Below are 19,018 nucleotides of genomic sequence, written 5' to 3' on the forward strand. Positions count from 1 at the left end.
AAAACTCTACTTTCTAAAAAACCAAAGAAGCCTTGCCCCACCTACTGGCTTGGTTCTTTACCATGGGTAGTATCCAATGTTATTCCTACAAAGAGTAGAACCATTGAAATGAATGACACTTAAGTCAGCAATAATTAACCTATGTCCCAGTCATTTCATTGGGTCTACTCCAGTGGGCTTCAACTGGTCCAGATCTGAGACCCACCTTGGACTCCCAACCTACAACATGGGACTCACTTTTACAATTGCCCAACATGGTGGCAACAGCAGCTTTGCTGCGATCCATTTGGACTGATTTAGCAACCCACTTTTGGGTCACAGCCCACCGGTTGAAGACCACTGGTCTACTCTAGATAGGACTGACATTGGATACTACCTCATATACCCTCCCCCTCCTTACTGCAGTCTTGGTAAGCCTAGTAGTAGCCTATGTTCAACATTTACGTAGTGGTTAGAACACTTCTGAGTTGCTTTCTTTATCTTTTGGCCCTTCTGATAAACATACTCTTTGTTCTTACATGGAATTTTCACCACTTAGGAACACCTACTTCCAGGGTGGGCAAGTTGGAGATGTTTTGGCCGACAACTCCAATCATCCCTCACTATTGGCTGTGCTGGCAAGTGCTGATGGGAGTAGCAGCCAAAACATCTGGAGGGCACCAGGTTGCCCACCCCTGATTTACTTCAATTTGTTAATGATGAGTGTGTGCAAGGCCTCTGCACTAGGTAAAGATCAGAGTTTAATCATTTCACTTTTAATACAGTTTTCATAGAATCATAGAATAGTAGAGTTGGAAGGGGCCTACAAGGCCATCGAGTCCAACCCCCTGCTCAATGCAGGAATCCACCCTAAAGCATCCCTGACAGATGGTTGTCCAGCTGCCTCTTGAATGCCTCTAGTGTGGGAGAGCCCACAACCTCCCTAGGTAACTGATTCCACCGTCGCACTGCTCTAACAGTTAGGAAGTTTTTCCTGATGTCCAGCCGGAATCTGGCTTCCTTTAACTAGAGCCCGTTATTCCGTGTCCTGCACTCTGGGAGGATCGAGAAGAGATCCTGGCCCTCCTCTGTGTAACAACCTTTTAAGTATTTGAAGAGTGCTATCATGTCTCCCCTCAATCTTCTCTTCTCCAGGCTAAACATGCCCAGTTCTTTCAGTCTCTCTTCATAGGGCTTTGTTTCTAGATCTCTGATCATCCTGGTTGCCCTCTTCTGAACACGCTCCAGCTTGTCTGCGTCCTTCTTGAATTGTGGAGCCCAGAACTGGACACAATACTCTAGATGAGGCCTAACCAGGGCCGAATAGAGAGGAACCAGTACCTCACGTGATTTGGAAGCTATACTTCTATTAATGCAGCCCAAAATAGCATTTGCCTTTCTTGCAGCCATATCACACTGTTGGCTCATATTCAGCTTGTGATCTACAACAATTCCAAGATCTTTCTCGTTTGTAAGTAAGTTTTATGACGCCAATTCTGATTTCATGTCTATGAGTACCAGATTTTTTGTAAAGATTGACCAAAGCTGCTCCACTTGTACACTGGCACAATCACCCTAATTAATATAACTGTCTATGTGCAATAAAAGTTGAAGCATAGATGCTGAATGGTCACTTAAGGAGTGATTAAACTACTTTCAGGAGAATGTGTAGAGGCTGGGTCCTTAAACCAAAACAATTTCAGAGGGATTCAAAATTAATCCCATGCAAGGTGTTGTGCAGACAAGTCGTACTTTCCATGCAACTACATGCACTGTCCCTCAGACATGCTCATTCTGATAAGTAATACTTCTTCCAACATCCGTTTCTATACATTAGTAATGTTCTTAATTCATATTTCTCATCCCATCAATCATCTCTACAGCTGGCAATCCTAAACATGTTTACTCAGAAGTAAGTCTTAGTAAGTTCAAAGACTTACTTCCTAATAATGATGGTTGTGACTGCAGACTTAACTGACATTGATTGCACAGTCCTGCATTTTGCAGGTATATGTTTTGCTTGTGTAATAAAGATCTTGGCACCAAACATCACTGGTTATTGTATTATTTACATAGCACATTCCATAGTGACATGAACCAAAACCAGTTCTTACACCAAAAAGCTTACAATCTAAATTAAGATATTATGAGAGAGAGAAAGCAGAAGGAATTGAAGAATAATGTGATGTACAAATAATTTACCACAACAGCTAAAAAATAGAGAGCATTTTGGTGTTCTAGCAGCTTGGCAGTGGGTGAAGTATTCATTGCACACAAAACATTCTATAGTACAGTGGTAGAGGTCAAGTCACCATGGGATTTTTGACAGCTTGGTTTTCAAACACACACGGTTCTTGAGTGAAGTGTATGATAGTCTTTCCATCTCTCTATGATAAGAGGAAGGGTAACAGCTTCCCCTCTTTTGGGGTGTACTCTGGGTGTTGCCATTGTGGCCATGTTGTTGGAGGCATGATGGGAATTGCAGTCCAACAACATCTGGAGGGCCACATGTTTCCTGTCCCTGCTCTAAGCATTACAGCATTCTTTCCTGAAAGGTACTCCGAATATAACAATTGCATTCCCCCTTTTATAGAATGTGGAATTTTGTAGACATTTGTGTGGGTAGAATCGGATAAGAGAGGCTGAAATACAGAAACTTGGATAATGCAATACTTTTCCAAAGGCAAACAGGGCTGGGGGCAGGAAGCAGAAAAGCAGTAGCAGTACTGAGTGAAGTCACAATTGGCTCCTACGATGGGAGTCTCCACCCAGAATATATTTGCTTTTCATTTTTGCAGGAACTACCTGTACGTTACCTTGTTTCTCTATAAATCATAATGACTTGTTTTTAATTGAAGTGACATTCTCAGGGCTCCCTGCATGCTCTAAGACTTCAAGTTTGAAGTTTTACTCTGCATCCCACAATGAAATTACAGTCTGTAGTTCTGAGGGCAAGCTGCATCCCATGTAACCTGCAAGGCGAGCTCTTTGATTCATTGATTGAAAGACTGACCCCTCTCAAAGGGTTGCACAGTAACTATTCAACAGTACTAATGGCCACACCTACTGGGAGAGATTCCTCTTGGCTCTATGTAAAAGCGGAAATCAGAGTTTTCCTAACTTTCCAAAGCTTTTGCTCATGTAAAATTGACGCTGCCATCCTACATCCACTTACTTGGAGATAAGCCCTCACTGGGTGCACTAGGACTTACTCTGAAAAACATGTATGGGATCACACTGTACAAGGTATCACACCAGTTGCTAGGGAATATGCAAGTTGCTGGGGAACTTGGACAGGAGGGTGCTGGTGCACTCATGTCCTACTTGCGGGTTTCCACAGGTATTTATTTATTTATTACATTTTTATACCACCCAATACCTGAAGCTCTCTGGGCGGTTCACAAAAATTAAAACCATGAAAAGAATAAAAACAACCAACAATTTAAAAACATGAATACAAAATACAATATAAAAAGGTAGCTGGTTGGCCACTGTATGGATTAGATGGACCCTTGGTCTGATCTAGCATGGCTCTTTTTATGTTCTTATATCTAGCTATATAAAAACAAGGGTATTGGGAAACTCCCAGTATAGCTGGTTTTGTATAGATACTCTACAGAAACAAGGCAGCTGCAGTAAAGAAATAATAATTTTTTAAAAAAAAAACCAATCTGGGTGACACTGAGCAATATCCACCCTGTGGCTGAGTCATCCCATTTATCATACAGCATTCAGTTAGGGAAAACAACAAAGAGTCTTGGGGCATTTTCCATGACCAACCATATGAAAAGGAGGACAGGGCTCTTATATGTTTTAACAGTTATTTATTATTATTTATTTATATAGCACCATCAGTGTACATGGTGCTGTACAGAGTAAAACAATAAAATAGCAAAACCCTGCTGCATAGGCTTACATTCTAGTTAACCAGTTAAACTGCAGCAGTCCTACCCTCTTTTGTATCTGGTCACTACAAAAGAGGGCAGGGCTCCTGCAGCTTTAACTGTTGTAATGAAGAGGGAATTTCCCCAGGTGCTGCATGCATACAAATGACACCTGCAGAAATCCCCTTTTCAATACAACTGTTAAAGATACAGGAGCCCTGCCTTCCTTTTCATATGGACACCCTAATTCTGGGGTAAGTTTTTGTGGACTCTAGTCCTCTTCATCATTTTGTGAACTGCTGAGAGATTGTATTATAATCAGCAGTATAGAAATGTTACAAATAAATACATTCCTCAGCTGCATCTGATGGTGGACAGTGTCCATGAAAGCTTATGTCAAAATGAATTTATAAGCCTTGGAGGTTGCCACAAGACTTTTTTTCTGCAACAGACTAACACAGCTACACCTCTAGAAATATTCACATTCGGTTAATCATACATTAATTTCCTATCGGACTAGGACCAATTCTTGAAGCCTCAGTCTCAAATATTCCTATATGCAAAATTGATCCCTGTTTGCTGATACATAAGGAAGGTTATCCCTGGCTTTTTTTATTGCACAGCTGCACAGCACATGATCTGCTAGTTATGCCTCAGCATCTTCAGCAACAGTGCAAGAAATCTTGAGATTCATTTCTTAAAATCATGAAACGCATCTGCTAGGGATTGCAAAATGTCTTCCAGACATTGGCAAACAATTGAAACCAAAAAGACTGCACAGAAATATATTTATAAGTGATAAGAGAACAAAGGGTTGGAAAACAAAATTAAGGGATAAAACCCAAGGGCAGCTAGACACTGGAAAGCGAATCAGCCTTTCTTGAGCAAAGCAATCGAAAAATGGTTGCCAGATAGTACACCCAACTTACCACTTATATATCCACACAGATATGCACACTTCATAACAAGGCAACATTTTGGCAATCCAAACAAGCATAACTGGCTGTGTCCACGCCTGTTCAGGCCCTTCCAAATGATTGGTTTAAAGAGTAGCAAATGTGCAACTGTTTCTCAGTCAGGGCACAGGAGTCAAATATGTTCTCTTGAGGAAGTATTTACACAGTTTTCATATTCAAACAGAATTAAAACTGCAATCTATTCTTGAGAAAATGCTGTTCCTTCCTCTGTTAGCAGAGACAATGGCCTGGTTCAGACAACACACTAAACTATGCTGCTTAACCACAAAATGGTTAAGGGAATGCAATTAATTGCAGTTAATGCAATTAACCATTTTGTGGTTAAGCAGCATGGTTTAGTGTGTTGTCTGAACCAGACCATTGCAGTTTGGAGTGCACTCTGAAATGTGGTTCTGCACTTTTCTGGGTGCCTGTGACATTGCTGACTATGGCTGTAGCCCTAACAGCAGTACTCAACAAGAAACAATGGGATTGTGGTCTGTGTTCTTCTGTTTGAGAGACAGCAAGACAGCATAGCTTTCTTGGTAACCTTTACATAGCAGAATAGTCCTTTATCACAGGCATGTTCAAACACCACCATTGGCCACCACACATTCACCAATGCAAAGGAAGCAGGATTGCATCCACTGACCAACTGCCTTGCAGCCCTGCATTTGACATTGACGTAAAAGGGCCCACCTCTATTCCCGCGAACATGGCCTAGCTTGCAGGTTTTAAATACACTGCATTCCGACTGCTTAGCAGAAGAGACACCAGCGGGGAGACACGTCAAGCTGTAGCGCCAACGCCAGACTCGTATAAGAGCGGAGGCTACCAGCACCCGGCGCGGGTAAAACACGGTCACGCGCAGCCCCCGACAACATAGAGCCAGAATTCCACAAATCTCTGCCAATCCACGTGAACTTTAAGCTCCCTCTCATCCAATCACCGATTGGTATTGTTGGCGTCATCAGCTCTCATCCCGTCCCTTCCTCTCAAAACATCCCGCCTTTTCCCATAGTTCTATCCAACCAGAGAGAAGGTCCCGCCTCTTGAAGGGCATCTTGAACCAATGAATGCTGAGCTCACTGGCAATTCGTTCCAGTTGTTAGTCCCGCTCGCCGGCGGCTCGGAGCAGAGCGGTGGTCCCTATCGCCGTTGTCGCGGGTGAGTCCTTGTCGACTCTCTGTGACGCTACCCCGGGCACGCGCTTGACTTGTCAGACTGCTGGAAATTCTCCCCGTGCGAAGACGGTGGTGGTGGTGGGAAGGCTGCAGGGGCACCTGGTCGCGGGGACCTTCACCGGGACATCAGAGGACATAGAAATGCGCATGCGCAAGGCCTGCTTGGTTGCTAACGGCGCAGGCGCCTGGCGGGGTTTTGAGGGCGAGTAGGAGGAGTCGTAGGGAAGTGCGCATGAGCGTTGTTGCTTTGTAGAAGCCGGGACATCCCCCACCACTTTCCCTGCGTCCCTTCTCTACTGCCTGAGCTCTTCGTCTCACGTTGCGCCTTTGGTGTTGCCTGATGGAGCGTAAGCAACGCCCTGCATAAGGCAATCTCGTCGGCCCTGTCTAATTGGCTCCTGCAGAGTGAGTGGGCTGCCTCCTGGTGGGTGTTGTACTAGAATGAGGGTGTAGACTCTGGGAGGTGTATCCTAGCCTTCCCAAACCTGGTGCCCTCCAGATATGTTGGACTGCAAGTCCTATCAACTCCCAATGATGGGGGTTGCAGTCCAACAGGTTTCCCCCAACCATTTTGTCTTCAGTCTGCCCCTTTGACCTCCCCCACCAGTGCAATGCGACCCTGAAAGCTCTGAGATGGAATTTTCCCCTCCGGCTGAAAGGGGTTCTGCACCTCCTTGTAGTACATAGTGCTGTCCTATGCATGTTTACTCATTTAAGCCCACTGTGTTTAGTAAGGCATACTCTTGCGTGTATAAGTGTAGGATTGAAGCTGTGCAGAGAAATCGTATGCAAGTATACTTGCAAGTCAGACCCACCATGTTCAATGGGATTTACTCCCAGGAAAGTGTTATAAGATTGCATGCTATGTTTGCATGATGCCTCCTTTTCTGTACTTTAAGATCATTGCAAACTGCAGGTGGGGGCTTTTTCATTATGCCTAAAACATGTTTTTCCTCCTCCCCCACACACACTTTGGAAAACTTTATTTAACATCTAACTTGCTTGACATCTGCCAAACTGAAAAGTGTGTTTGCTATTTTGTGAAGTTTTAGTTGGTCATATTAAACACTACATTACATTTAGACTTTTAAAAAAATAATAGACCTAACTGACGCAGCAACCTGCATGTCTCTCTTCTTGCCCCTTTTGCAGAGGAGACCCTAACTCAAGCTGAAAATGCCTGTACTCTGGATTATGCGTCAAGCTTCCCGGACAGGTAGGCTGCAGGAGAATGACACTTGGATTCAGTGTTGTCTTTTGATCTGTTCTAGGTTCAATACCCATTTTATCAACTTGCTTTAATGGCTGTGGCAATTTGTTACTTGTTGGTTACATTTCCCTTTGGTAAAATGGGAACAATATTGAACTATTGTCTTGGGATTGAGGCTCTTAAAGCACAGGTCATGTTGAAGGTTCTATGTCAGGGGCAGGCAACTTCAAGGAATCTGTTCTGATGTTGAAAGGAAGAATACTAGAGGAGCGGAAGAATACTAGAGGAGCGGAAGAATACTAGAGGAGCGGAAGAATACTAGAGGAGTTCTGCTAGATCAGATCGAGGGATCAGGGGCAGTGTTCAGCCCAGTATCCTGTTTTCAAAAGTGGCTGGCTACATGCTTCTAAGATGGCCAGAATCAGGGCGTGGAAGTAACACCCACCCCTTGATGCTTGTCTCAGCTCCTGGTATTCAGAGGTAGATTGCCTCCGAACCTGGAGGCCCAATATATTCATCATGGCTAATTGCCATTGATAGGTCTCCTTGCCATAAAGTTGTTTAATGCATTTTAAGCCAGCCAGTATTAATTATATCTTGTACTGAATTTCCTAAAATAATTATGCAGTGTGTGTGAAGACGCACTTCTTTTTGTCCTGAATTTACTGTAGGGGTGCCCCCCCCCGGTGTTTTGGGCTATAACTCTCATGATCCTTCATAACTAGCTATACTAACTAGGTCTGATGGGAGTTGTAGACCAGATATTTGGAGGGCCAGAAGTTCCCCTTGCCTGGCCTAGTGAAATGATTCCCACTTCAGGTGTGAGAAGGCCTGGTTTCAAATCCTAGACATGCCCTTGAGGAGGAGGAGAACAAGGCTGTGCCTTAGGAATGGGACCATAAACCAGTGGGACAGCACATGCTTTGCATGCAAGAAGTCTTGGGTTCTATCCCTGGCATCTTCATTTAAGAAGATCAAGTTAGAGGTGATGGGAAGGTTCTTGTCCTGAGATCCTGGAGAGGCACTGCCAGTCAGTATTGGTCTAGGTAGACCAATGGCCTCATCCAGTATGAAGCAGCTTCCTATGTTCCTATAGTCTTAAAGCTAGGTTGATGCAGGCATGCCAGGAAACAGAAATTGCTCGCTCTCTCTCCCCTCCCCCCCCCCCCCGCAAACTGACCTTCACTCTTGGTCAGTGACTGAAAACCACAGGAAAAAAGTTTCTCCTCTTCATCTGTGGCAGTTTGACTTGTACAGATATTTGGCTTTAACCAGCTGCTGTTTATCCTTGGTAGAGAGAATGGGCAGGCACATACGTTTCCTCCATATAACATTCCAGCTTAGGTTCCGGTTTCTGTTGCCTGGCACTGTTGACTGATCATCTTTCAGAGATTCTACTGAGCCGCTTGGTGGTGTGTAGTAGTTTTAATGCTAATAGTTTGGGAGTGATCCTTTAGAACACCCTTGTAAACCACAATAATAATAATAACAATAAATACCAGCCTGCATGGAGCCGGCAGAAGAAGGGAGGAGAACCCCTTATATTCCCCAGCGGCCTGCTGCATTTCTATGCTGGGAGCAAAGGAGGAGGAGGCTTCCTTCATCAGGCAGCCTTCTTGGTTGGATGCTGAGTGCCAACCTGTATACTTGACTGCATAAAATTCCTTGTTGCCTGTGGCTGCCAGGCTATTGTTTAAATGCAAGGCTGCTCTAGAAAGGACTTGGGTCAAGGCTCAAAGAAGCTGTGCCAGGAGAGCCATGGATTGAACAGTCTCCATATTCTTTGTGCTGTTTGGGGCATATTGAGACTGGGGTCTCTGTTTTTCTCTCAAATGTTGCTAAATTTTTCTGTTATTCCTCAGGGACTCCATTGTGCCTGAGCCTTACTCGGCATCTCAGCAACACAGCTCCAAAAGCTTCCTACAGTAAGTGCATAACAGAGTCCATCTGCCTTGCTGAAGGTTCTCTCTAAGAATGTAGTAGCTGCTAGCATTGAAGATGGCTTGAGTCATTTTGCTCTCTTTTAGTCCAAAGATACAAGAGCTTCTCTTAGAAATTCTTCTTGTGGGGACACAGAAATCAGTCTGGACCCGTCAATGCCATCTATGTCTCCCAGAAAATGTCACTGTGCCTGTGTAACTCATCGGGGCATCATTCTTATGAAAACTCATGGATTCTTCTGTGAATGGTGTATTCAAAGGAATTGTCCACCAGTGCTCATGGTTATGGACATTTTCTTTGTTTCAAAAGATGTTTATGTTTCCAGAAACATTGATATGCAGTGTCTTTGACTACACTGTTTGTGTGGTAGATCTTGGGGCACGGTAATGGACTGGATGAGGGCTAACAAACTGAGACTCAATCCAGACAAGTCGGAGGTACTGTTAGCGGGTGGTTCATCTGTCCGGCAAGGTGATGTTTACCCTGTCCTGGATGGGGTTGCACTCTCCCTAAAGGATCGGGTCCATAGTTTGGGGGTGCTCTTGGATCCAGAGCTGTCACTTGAGGCACAGGTGAACTCAGTGGCAAAGAGCACCTTTTATCAGCTTAGGTTGATATACCAACTATGCCCTTATTTGGACAGAGATAGCCTAGCTACAGTTATCCATGCTCTGATAACCTCCTGTTTGGATTACTGCAATGCGTTATACGTGGGGCTGCCTTTGAAAATGGTCCGGAAACTTCAGTTGGTACAAAACAGGGCAGCCTGCCTACTAACAGGGACTGGCCGGCGAGATCATATCAAGCCAGTCCTTCTACAACTTCATTGGCTGCCAGTCCAGGTCCGGGCCCGATTCAAGGTGCTGGTATTAACATTCAAAGCCCTAAATGGTTTGGGGCCAGGTTATTTGAAGGAACAACGCCTCCCATATGTGCCTGCCTGGACCTTAAGATCATCCACAGGGGCCCTTCTCCGTGAGCCCCTGCCAAAGGAAGTGAGGCAGGTGGCTACTAGGAGGAGGGCTTTCTCTGCTGTGGCACCCTGGTTGTGGAATGAGCTCCCCAGAGAGGTTCGCTTGGCACCTACATTGTTTTCTTTTTGTCGCCAGCTGAAAACCTTTTTATTTTCTCAGTATTTTAACACCTAAATTATTTATTTATTTATTTAATTTCTATGCCGCCCAATAGCCGGAGCTCTCTGGGCGGTTCACAAAAATTAAAAACGTTCAAAGTATAAAACAACAGTATAAAACACAATATAAAAGCTCAACCAGATAAAAACAGCAGCAATGCAAAATTACAAATTTAAAACACCAAGTTAAAATTTATTTATAGACTGTTAAAATGCTGGGAGAATAAAAAGGTCTTCACCTGGCGTCTAAAAACATATAATGTAGGTGCCAAGCGGACCTCCTTAGGGAGCTCATTCCACAGTCGGGGTGCCACAGCAGAGAAAGCCCTCCTCCTGGTAGCCACCTGCCTCACTTCCTTTGGCAGGGGCCCATGGAGAAGGACCCCCTTAGGGTCTGGGCAGGTACATACGGGAGGAGGCGTTCCTTCATATAGCCTGGTCCCAAGCTGTTTAGGGCTTTAAATGTTAATACCAGCACTTTGAATCGGGCCCGGACCTGGACTGGCAGCCAATGAAGCTGGAAAAGGACTGGCGTGATGTGGTCTCGTCGGCCAGTCCCTGTTAGTAAACGTGCTGCCCTGTTTTGTATCAGTTGAAGTTTCCGGACCGTTTTCAAAGGCAGCCCCACGTGTAACGCATTGCAGTAATCCAAACAAGTGTTTATCAGAGCATGAATAACTGTAGCTAGGCTATCTCTGTCCAAATAAGGGCATAGTTGGTATATCAGCCTCAGATGATAAAAGGTGCTCTTTGCCACTGAGTTCACCTGTGCTTCAAGTGACAGTTCTGGATCCAAGAGCACCCCCAAACTATGGACCCGATCCTTTAGGGAGAGTGCAACCCCATCCAGGACAGGGCAAACATAACCTCGCCGGACAGATGAACCACCCGCTAACAGTACTTCCATCTTGTCTGGATTGAGTCTGAGTTTATTAGTCTTCATCCAGTTCATTACCGTTACCAGGCATTAAGTTAACTTAAATTTAAATTAACTTAAATTTAAATTAAGTTAAATTAAAACTTTGTTGTTTTAATCTCATATTTTAACCTATATTAATTTTTTGCTGTGTGGTTTTATTCTGGTTGTGCTTTTTATATTGTATTTTGTATTTGTGTTTTAAATTTGTTGGTTGTTTTTATGCTCTTCATGGTTTTAATTTTTGTGAACCGCCCAGAGAGCTTCAGCTATTGGGCGGTATAAAAATGTAATAAATAAATGTGTGTTTTTAACCCATGAGTATTTTTCATTGGAACGCGTTCTCCGGTTATACGATGAAGTGTTTGGGACTTCTGGAGAGCAGCAACATAGACTTCTTTTTTTGTGTGTGTTTGTGTGGCTACAGAATATGTGAATCTCAGGGAGGAGCCAACAGACCTGAGATCTGTCACTGACAAGGCTGCACAGACCCTCCTGTGGACTGAACTTATCCGAGGTGAGGACAGTGGTGGGATCAGGGTGATGGTTGGAACATTGAGGGTAGAGAGGGCCCTAACTCTGCGGCTTTCTGCAGATTGGCTGAAGGGGAAGAGTCTCATGTGCCATCATAGTATGGGTTGCCCAGAGAAAGCTGGCAATCTCCTCTATCCATGCACCTCCTACCCCCAATGCAGCAGTTCTCTCTCTAACTCTCAGGAGTAGGACTGTGTCCTTGCCATGGCTGAGTACAACTAATAATTTATCAATACCACTGCAGGGCCTGAGATTAAAGTGGAAGTGATACAGGTAGCCTCTCTCCACTCACCTGTACTATAGCCTCAGCCCTGCTACTGCTTTTGTTCTCCCTCTGGCAATGTGGCAGTATCCTAGGAGCCCAGTCTTTTAAAACTAGACAGGATGGTTTTTTTTTAGTGCTGTTGCGCGTGTCTGCAGCAGGGAAAATACAACCCAACTAAATAGCGGCCATGCTCATTGCTTTCTCTAGTTTCTCCCCAAAAGATCTCGAGCTGTCAACTCTCAGGTCATGCTATGCTGTGGCAGTTGTATGTATTTGCTGTCATTCAGTATTTTCTTTCGAACTTGGGAGATGGAGAAACGGAGAGTTGCGAGGGCATTGCGGTGGTCCCACCTGCTCCACCTTCTGCCTACATTAGCAATGGGTGTGAAGGAAATACGTATAGGGTATAGTTCACCATTGAACTGGTCACCTGATGGAAATTGCAACTCTTCCTAGGTGAGCAGGCAAGTGGCAAATTGCAGCACTGCAGTATGCTGTGGAATGCAGTTGGAACATTATTAAATCTATTTGATTCTAGCTGTTTTATTTAAATATTAGCTAGATAACCTACATTTTGATATCTGTTGTTGACCCTGAACTTTGGCGATAAAGTGAATTGTGTATTTAAATGAATAATATCTTTTGTTTTGGCCCACCTCCTCAGGCTTGGCTATGACCATGAGCTACTTGTTCAGGGAACCTGCCACAATCAACTATCCCTTTGAGAAGGGTCCCCTAAGTCCTCGTTTCCGCGGGGAGCATGCCTTGCGCAGATACCCATCTGGAGAGGAGAGGTGCATTGCTTGCAAGCTCTGTGAGGCCGTATGCCCTGCTCAGGTGAGGCCCATGTTGTCACCTCTTCCTTTCTTCCTTGATATGGTGTCTTCATAGTAGAGATTTCTCCATATAGTGCAGGTGTTCAGTGCAAAAAAACCCCAAACAAAATATTTCTGGCTACTGGTTGCATCTTGCAGGCAAACGTTGTAAGAGTATGGAAGCTTGCAAATCTCTGAGGATACACACTCTTGCATGCCCATCAGGATAAGATTGGTACCACTGAGTTCAATGGGGCTTAGAAGCAGTCTTGTCCAAATCTACTTGTGAGTAGGTCTCATGACTTCAGTGGGATTTACCTATTTATTTCATTTCATTTCATTTCTATACCACCCAATAGCTGAAGCTCTCTGGGCAGTTCACAAAAATTAAAACCATAAATTGCAGCTTAAAGTATAAATATGGAAACTTAAACCGCAATATGAAAGTGAAACCAGAAGAAAAAAACCCCAAAGAGCAATGCATAGATTTAAAATTCAGATTTTAAAAAAGCAGAGTTAAAAGACTAGGCTGGTAAAATGCTAAAGCCCTGGAAAAATAAAAAGGTGTTCCCTTGGCACTGGAAAGAGTACGATGTACTTCATCTGAGAGGGTGTGCCTGTGTCCCAGTTGACTGGCAAGTTTCCAGTTGCATGCAGCTAGTGGCAAGAAATGAAAGATTTTGCCCCTGCTCGGTGCTGAGCTCCTTCCCTAATGGTATCTATCATTGTGTGGTAGGTGACCTGATTCTGCTCCCCCACCCAGTTGCTGAGCTGATGCTTAAAGCAGTGCTGTCCCTTTGGGCCAGGTGCTTCTTCAGCAGCTGTTCCCTTCTGCTGGCAGAGTTCTGTTGTTTATGGCATCCCTTCTGTTCTTTACTATGACATACATGCAGCTGTGTCCCAGTCTCTGTAACCCTGATAAATCCAGCGGTGTCTTTTCTTCCCCAGCCCTCCATATTCCTAATGAGCTGCCTTCATTGCAGCATGGATAAATTTTCTATTCACTCCTCCACTTCAGTGTGGATTATCCAGGCTGCTGCAGCGGAGGTTTGTTGAATGTGACAGACTAGTAAATTATGCTTCTTTCTCTCTTGCAGGCCATCACTATTGAGGCAGAGCCCCGTGCTGATGGCAGCCGCAGGACTACTCGCTATGACATTGACATGACCAAGTGCATCTATTGTGGATTCTGCCAGGAAGCATGTCCCGTTGATGCCATTGTGGAGGTGAGTGGCCAGGAGGGTGGGGGATGTTTTCAGATTGAGTAAGACTGGCTCAGTTCAGACAGCAAATTAATCAATGCAGTGTGAAAACGCCACTCAACAACATGTTCTAACTTCACCGTTGTGTGACTGTGGATTACTGTGGAGTTGAGTAAAATCCATTGCGATGTTTGACAATTCCTCCACCCTCTCTCCCTTGGTCCTCCCAATGGTATCCCATCAGCCACTGCTGCAAAAAAACAATCCCGGTGGCTCTCCCAGACCGGCACTCACTCCTTTTGCTGCTCCTGCCAGGGAACTCTGTAGCCAGTGGGAAAAGTCAATGTAACGCAACACAAAACTCTACGGAGCCCTCCACACAACACGCACCGCAATGGTTGTGCAGGAATTCTCCTCTGCACAGTGTGGATATTCTGCATGGAGTGTTTTCCAAAAGAAACCTCCACCGTTGTGTGGAATTTTTCCACCAGACCGCATTTCTCAATGGTGGTGTGGAATTCTCAAACCACCGTTGAGAAACGTGTTGTCTGAACTGAGCCACTGTTTCATCTAGGAGGTGGAGCTACTCAGAGTACGCAAGGCCCCTAGATTTAGTGTTGGTGTGTATGGGTGCATATGAGTTGATCTGACTTTGTTCTGTGTTCTGCAGGGCCCCAACTTTGAGTTCTCCACTGAGACACACGAAGAGCTTCTGTACAACAAAGAGAAGCTACTCAACAACGGTGACAAGTGGGAAGCTGAGATTTCTGCTAATATACAAGCGGACTACTTGTACCGGTGATGGGGCACTTACCCGGACCCCTCTTCACACATCCTAACCAGCCAGCTCAACCGAAGCCAAGCCTCTAATAAAGGACATGCACTCATTGCTTGTTTCCCTGTGTCTTGAGGATGAGGGAGAAGTTGTAGGCAAACTTTCTGGGGATGTTGTAGGATGCACAGCCCTTGCAGGTTGGGGGACAAGCCCCACTATCCATCTTTTCCTTTAACTTGAGAGTTCTGATTGTTGTACCGTTGAGGAAACCTAAGGGATAATGTAAGGGTATTGGTTTGGGAAGTGGTGATAGTTGAGAGTGAGAGGTAAATGGGGGGGATCCATTTCTCTTATTCTGTATCCCCCTTGGTCAGCAGCTTTTTAAATTATTATTGAAAAGGACTCTCGTGGAACTAGTATCCTGTTTGTTTTCTATTAGGGAGTCAATTCAAGGATTCAGCAAAACATGTTAAGAGTCTTCCTGGGATTACTAGTACCATTCAGAAGACTCTTGTCAAGTCAGAAAAAGCACTTCATTTGGAAAACTAGCCCATTGAGAGAAGGCTAGACTAGAATCTTTCTCCCTGTTACTTTAACTTTCCTCACACAGGAAATGTTTTGACATAAGAGAGAACTCGAACAGGCAAGTTCTCTGTCTCACAGACACACCCACACCAACTGCATTCTTATTGGTAACAGTTGTGAGAAGCCTATGCCACATGCCTTTTGCAGGGGAGTGTTTAAATTGGCTTTGAATAGAATTTAAAGGGCTGCTTTAGCACGAAGATAAGAATCCCTTAGAACTAAGATAAGAATCTTATGTATTCTGCAATGAAAGTTTTGCCAGGAGTGTATATGTGTGTGTATATAAAAAAGACTTGAATGTGTAAAGAAAAGTCTGGTGTTCAGCTTATGTAACAAGTCCTGCTTTGAAAAATGGGCACAGACCCTCTTCAGCTGTTTATCCACTCACGGTCCAAGCAAGGGAGAACTATCTGTCTCTCACATATTGTACACTGTTCTGTGATACAAAATGTAGCTCTTGAGTCAGGTGGGATTTCCTTTTCTTCATGTTAGTGTCTTGTACTACTGAGTTATACTGCATTGTTGGCATCAATGGGACTTCTCAGGAGATAGGTTGTACAGCTCTTCTTCCCAGCCTCCACATTTAAGAATGTGACGGAGGTAATTTTGTATGCTTTTGAAAAGGATCTGAGTAGCAGTGCTGCATTGTGAAACCAGCATGGCTTGGCCTCTCGTGTTGCACCCATTTCTGATTGTGTCATGTAGCTTATCTTTCTGTTCTAGCAAAGCATTTGCTCAAAACTTTGGAGGCTCTGGGCTCTATTAGGATTCACTGACTGCAGGACTGTAGCACTTTCTTCTGATGGCCACCCTTTCTTTTTCAGTGCAGATGGTTTTAAGATATGTATAAGACTCGGTATGAGGAATTTCAGAATAAAGCAATACTACTTTAAAGAAAACAAGAACATGATATACATATCTCAATGTACTTTGACTAAACCTTTATCAGTATGACTAAACCCTTATCAGTAGGATTAAAGTAAGTTTACAATAGTGTCCTCCCACCCACAATGCTGGATGAGACCAGCATTCTGTTTAGGCAGTGGCTAACCAGCTGTCAACCAGGAACCCACAAGCAGGACACGGTGCAAAAGCACCCTCCTGCCCATGTTCCCTAGCAACTGGTGTACATAGGCTTACTGTCTCTGGTACTGGAGTTAGCATGTAGCCCTCAACACTAGTAGCCATTGATAACCAACTCCAGGGATTTATTTAATCTTTTAAAGCCATCCTACATCTTGTGGTAGAGGGTTCCATAGTTTAACTCTGAGCTGTGTGAAGAAGTGTTTCCTTTTATCTGTACTGAATCTCCCACCAATCAGCTTCATGGGATGAACCCAGGTTCTAGTATTTTAAGAGAGGACTATGGCCTATCTGCATCAAGATTTTATGGGATTTTCAATCAATTCTATCCTCTACCCAGGTCTGACCTGTTAGCTCACTAGCTGTGGTAATCCGCAAAACTCAAGGTTCTTCCGCTATATGTTTGCTATCCTTGGTATGTACCCCTGCCTTGCAAATAACAGGAAGCTTCACTGAAATTTGACCTAGAGTGGGGAGGGAGACTAAAAGGTGGAGGAGTTATGAGTGCAGGAAAGTTAGCTGCAAGAAAGCGCTAGACAGAATATAAGATGGTGGTTATGTTCCTCCAGAAATATGGGAAGCCCAGTGATTAACTTCTGTTATTACATGTTCCTTCTCCCACTGATACATTTTTAGTGAGAATGAATCAGGATAATCAATGTACTAAAATAGCATCTGAGACATATGGGGAAAAAGGAAGTAAAAGTGTGTCAAAATACTCTTTGGGCAGAAAAAATTAAACTTGTCATAGTTGTTACTAGATTGATCTCCCAAGCAAATTGGTGGTTTCATACATGTTTGGATCAAAATTACCATATGTATATAATTTCTGAGTGAAATTATATTAGTTCCAAATGAACTAATTTGGTTAACATGCATAAAATGTTCCTCTATAAAGGAGGATAAAGGCTACCCCAGTTCAATAGAGCACGTGGTTTGGTTCTACACACTACATAACAAACAACTTCAGGCATCTGATTATTGTAAAACTGGTTATGACCTATAAAGCCCTATATGGCTCAGGTCCAGGTTATTTGAAAGACTGTATTCTCCCTTATGAGCCTGCCCGTGCTTCAAGATCTGGAGAAGCCCTTCTTTCAGTCCCACCATCATCACAGGCGCGCTTGGTGGGAACATGGGAGAGGGCCTTCTCGGTGGCTGCTCCAGTGCTTTGGAACTCTTCCTGGGGAAGCTAGACTGGTTCCCTCCTTGATGGGCTTTCGAAAGCAGGCTAAAACTTGTTTGTTCCAACAGGCCTTTGGAGAGTAATTTGGTCCTCCACCTATGTTAATGACTTATAATTCTGTTGTGTATTTTAAACGTTTTATTATTATTTATTATTTTTACATTTCTTTTCCTAGGTTTTACAATGTATGTTTTAAACTTTGTAAGACCACCTTGAGGCCCAGTATTAGGCAAAAGGCGGGATACAAATAAATATAATAATAATAATAATAATTATTATTATTATTCACACTGATACAGAAGAGCTGCAGTGAGTGTATAAGGATTACCCAAGAGATCTAAGCTACTCCCGTTTCTGGTTGGGAATGATTCTAAGCATGGAAGAGGGTTTGATTGATGTCCTCACTTTGTGTGATACGCTTCCCATTCTTTTGTGTGTGCCCCTTATTGTCTCTGTGTTTCTTTAGCCAAAGTTTGTGTTCCCTTTTCTCATTTGGGCTAGACATTGGGCAAGGCTTATTTTCTGAAGAAAACTTTCTTGAGTGCTTGTTAACCAGGCTGGCATACTCTTGGACTTAGTGGTGCCTTTCCTAATCTGCTCTGTGTGTGTGTGTGTGTGCGTGCGTGTGTATACACACACACACACACACATATTCTAGCTCAGCTTTTGTTCTGTATTGGAGAACTACCAAGCCTGGAGAGATATGACCCTCTTGACTTTCTCTTTTACCTTTATTTTTACTAGTCTCCTTAATCTTAAGAAGTTTCCTCTTTTGAACACTAATGTTATGGTGTTGGAACACCTTGGCAATTGTTCACTCCCATATATTTTGAATTTGGTGGTATTGTGGTTGCTATTTCCTAGGCGCCACTTAAGATTAACTCTAGGAACAACTGCCCTCTGGTCAGTTCCATGACTATGTTCTAGGGCACAATCATTAGGGTATCTATTAATTTTATCTCTTTGTTGTGACTGGAATATGCATTTAACTAACCTATGTGAGAGTAATCATAGCTGCCTATTACTACAATTCTACTTTGGATGCCTCCCTGGTTTTATTCTTGATCAAAGGATTTGGAGCAGGGAGATGAAGATATGCCCTCAGTGTTAAATTATTTTGTGGACTGGTATTGTCACTTGTAGTGATTTCTGTAGAAAAGTCTGCCCCTTTGGGGATTTCTATTTTGATTTTCTCCAATGTATTTATTTATTACATTTTTATGCCGCCCAATAGCCAAAACTCTCTGGGCTGTTCATATAGGTTAATACTGCCATCAAAGCACTTTTGTGGCCTACCTATCAAATTTGTTTCCAGAGATAGTCTTGTCACACTGGTATTCTCCATTTTATGTCCATTAAATCTATATTCTC

At 43.7% G+C, this 19,018-nt stretch overlaps 1 protein-coding gene across 3 annotated transcripts; it reads left to right on the forward strand.

The window, feature by feature from the left end:
* Positions 1 to 5,888: 5,888 nt before the first annotated feature.
* NDUFS8 (NADH:ubiquinone oxidoreductase core subunit S8) lies at positions 5,889 to 14,905 on the forward strand. Of its 3 annotated transcripts, none has more exons than XM_063116845.1 (7): positions 5,889 to 5,986; positions 7,156 to 7,219; positions 9,076 to 9,138; positions 11,630 to 11,719; positions 12,666 to 12,838; positions 13,914 to 14,042; positions 14,689 to 14,905. In XM_063116845.1, exons 2-7 carry the CDS (start codon positions 7,180 to 7,182, stop codon positions 14,818 to 14,820), a joined length of 627 nt encoding a protein of 208 aa, XP_062972915.1. In that variant the 5' UTR covers positions 5,889 to 5,986; positions 7,156 to 7,179; the 3' UTR covers positions 14,821 to 14,905. The 3 variants fall into 3 exon arrangements, with proteins under 3 accessions (XP_062972915.1, XP_062972917.1, XP_062972916.1); XM_063116847.1 differs by lacking the exon at positions 5,889 to 5,986 and adding an exon at positions 6,273 to 6,427; XM_063116846.1 differs by lacking the exon at positions 5,889 to 5,986 and adding an exon at positions 6,273 to 6,408.
* The last annotated feature ends 4,113 nt before the right edge of the window (positions 14,906 to 19,018 follow it).

Source organism: Elgaria multicarinata, chromosome 2 (assembly GCF_023053635.1).
Source record: "Elgaria multicarinata webbii isolate HBS135686 ecotype San Diego chromosome 2, rElgMul1.1.pri, whole genome shotgun sequence".
NCBI classification, from domain to species: domain Eukaryota; kingdom Metazoa; phylum Chordata; class Lepidosauria; order Squamata; family Anguidae; genus Elgaria; species Elgaria multicarinata.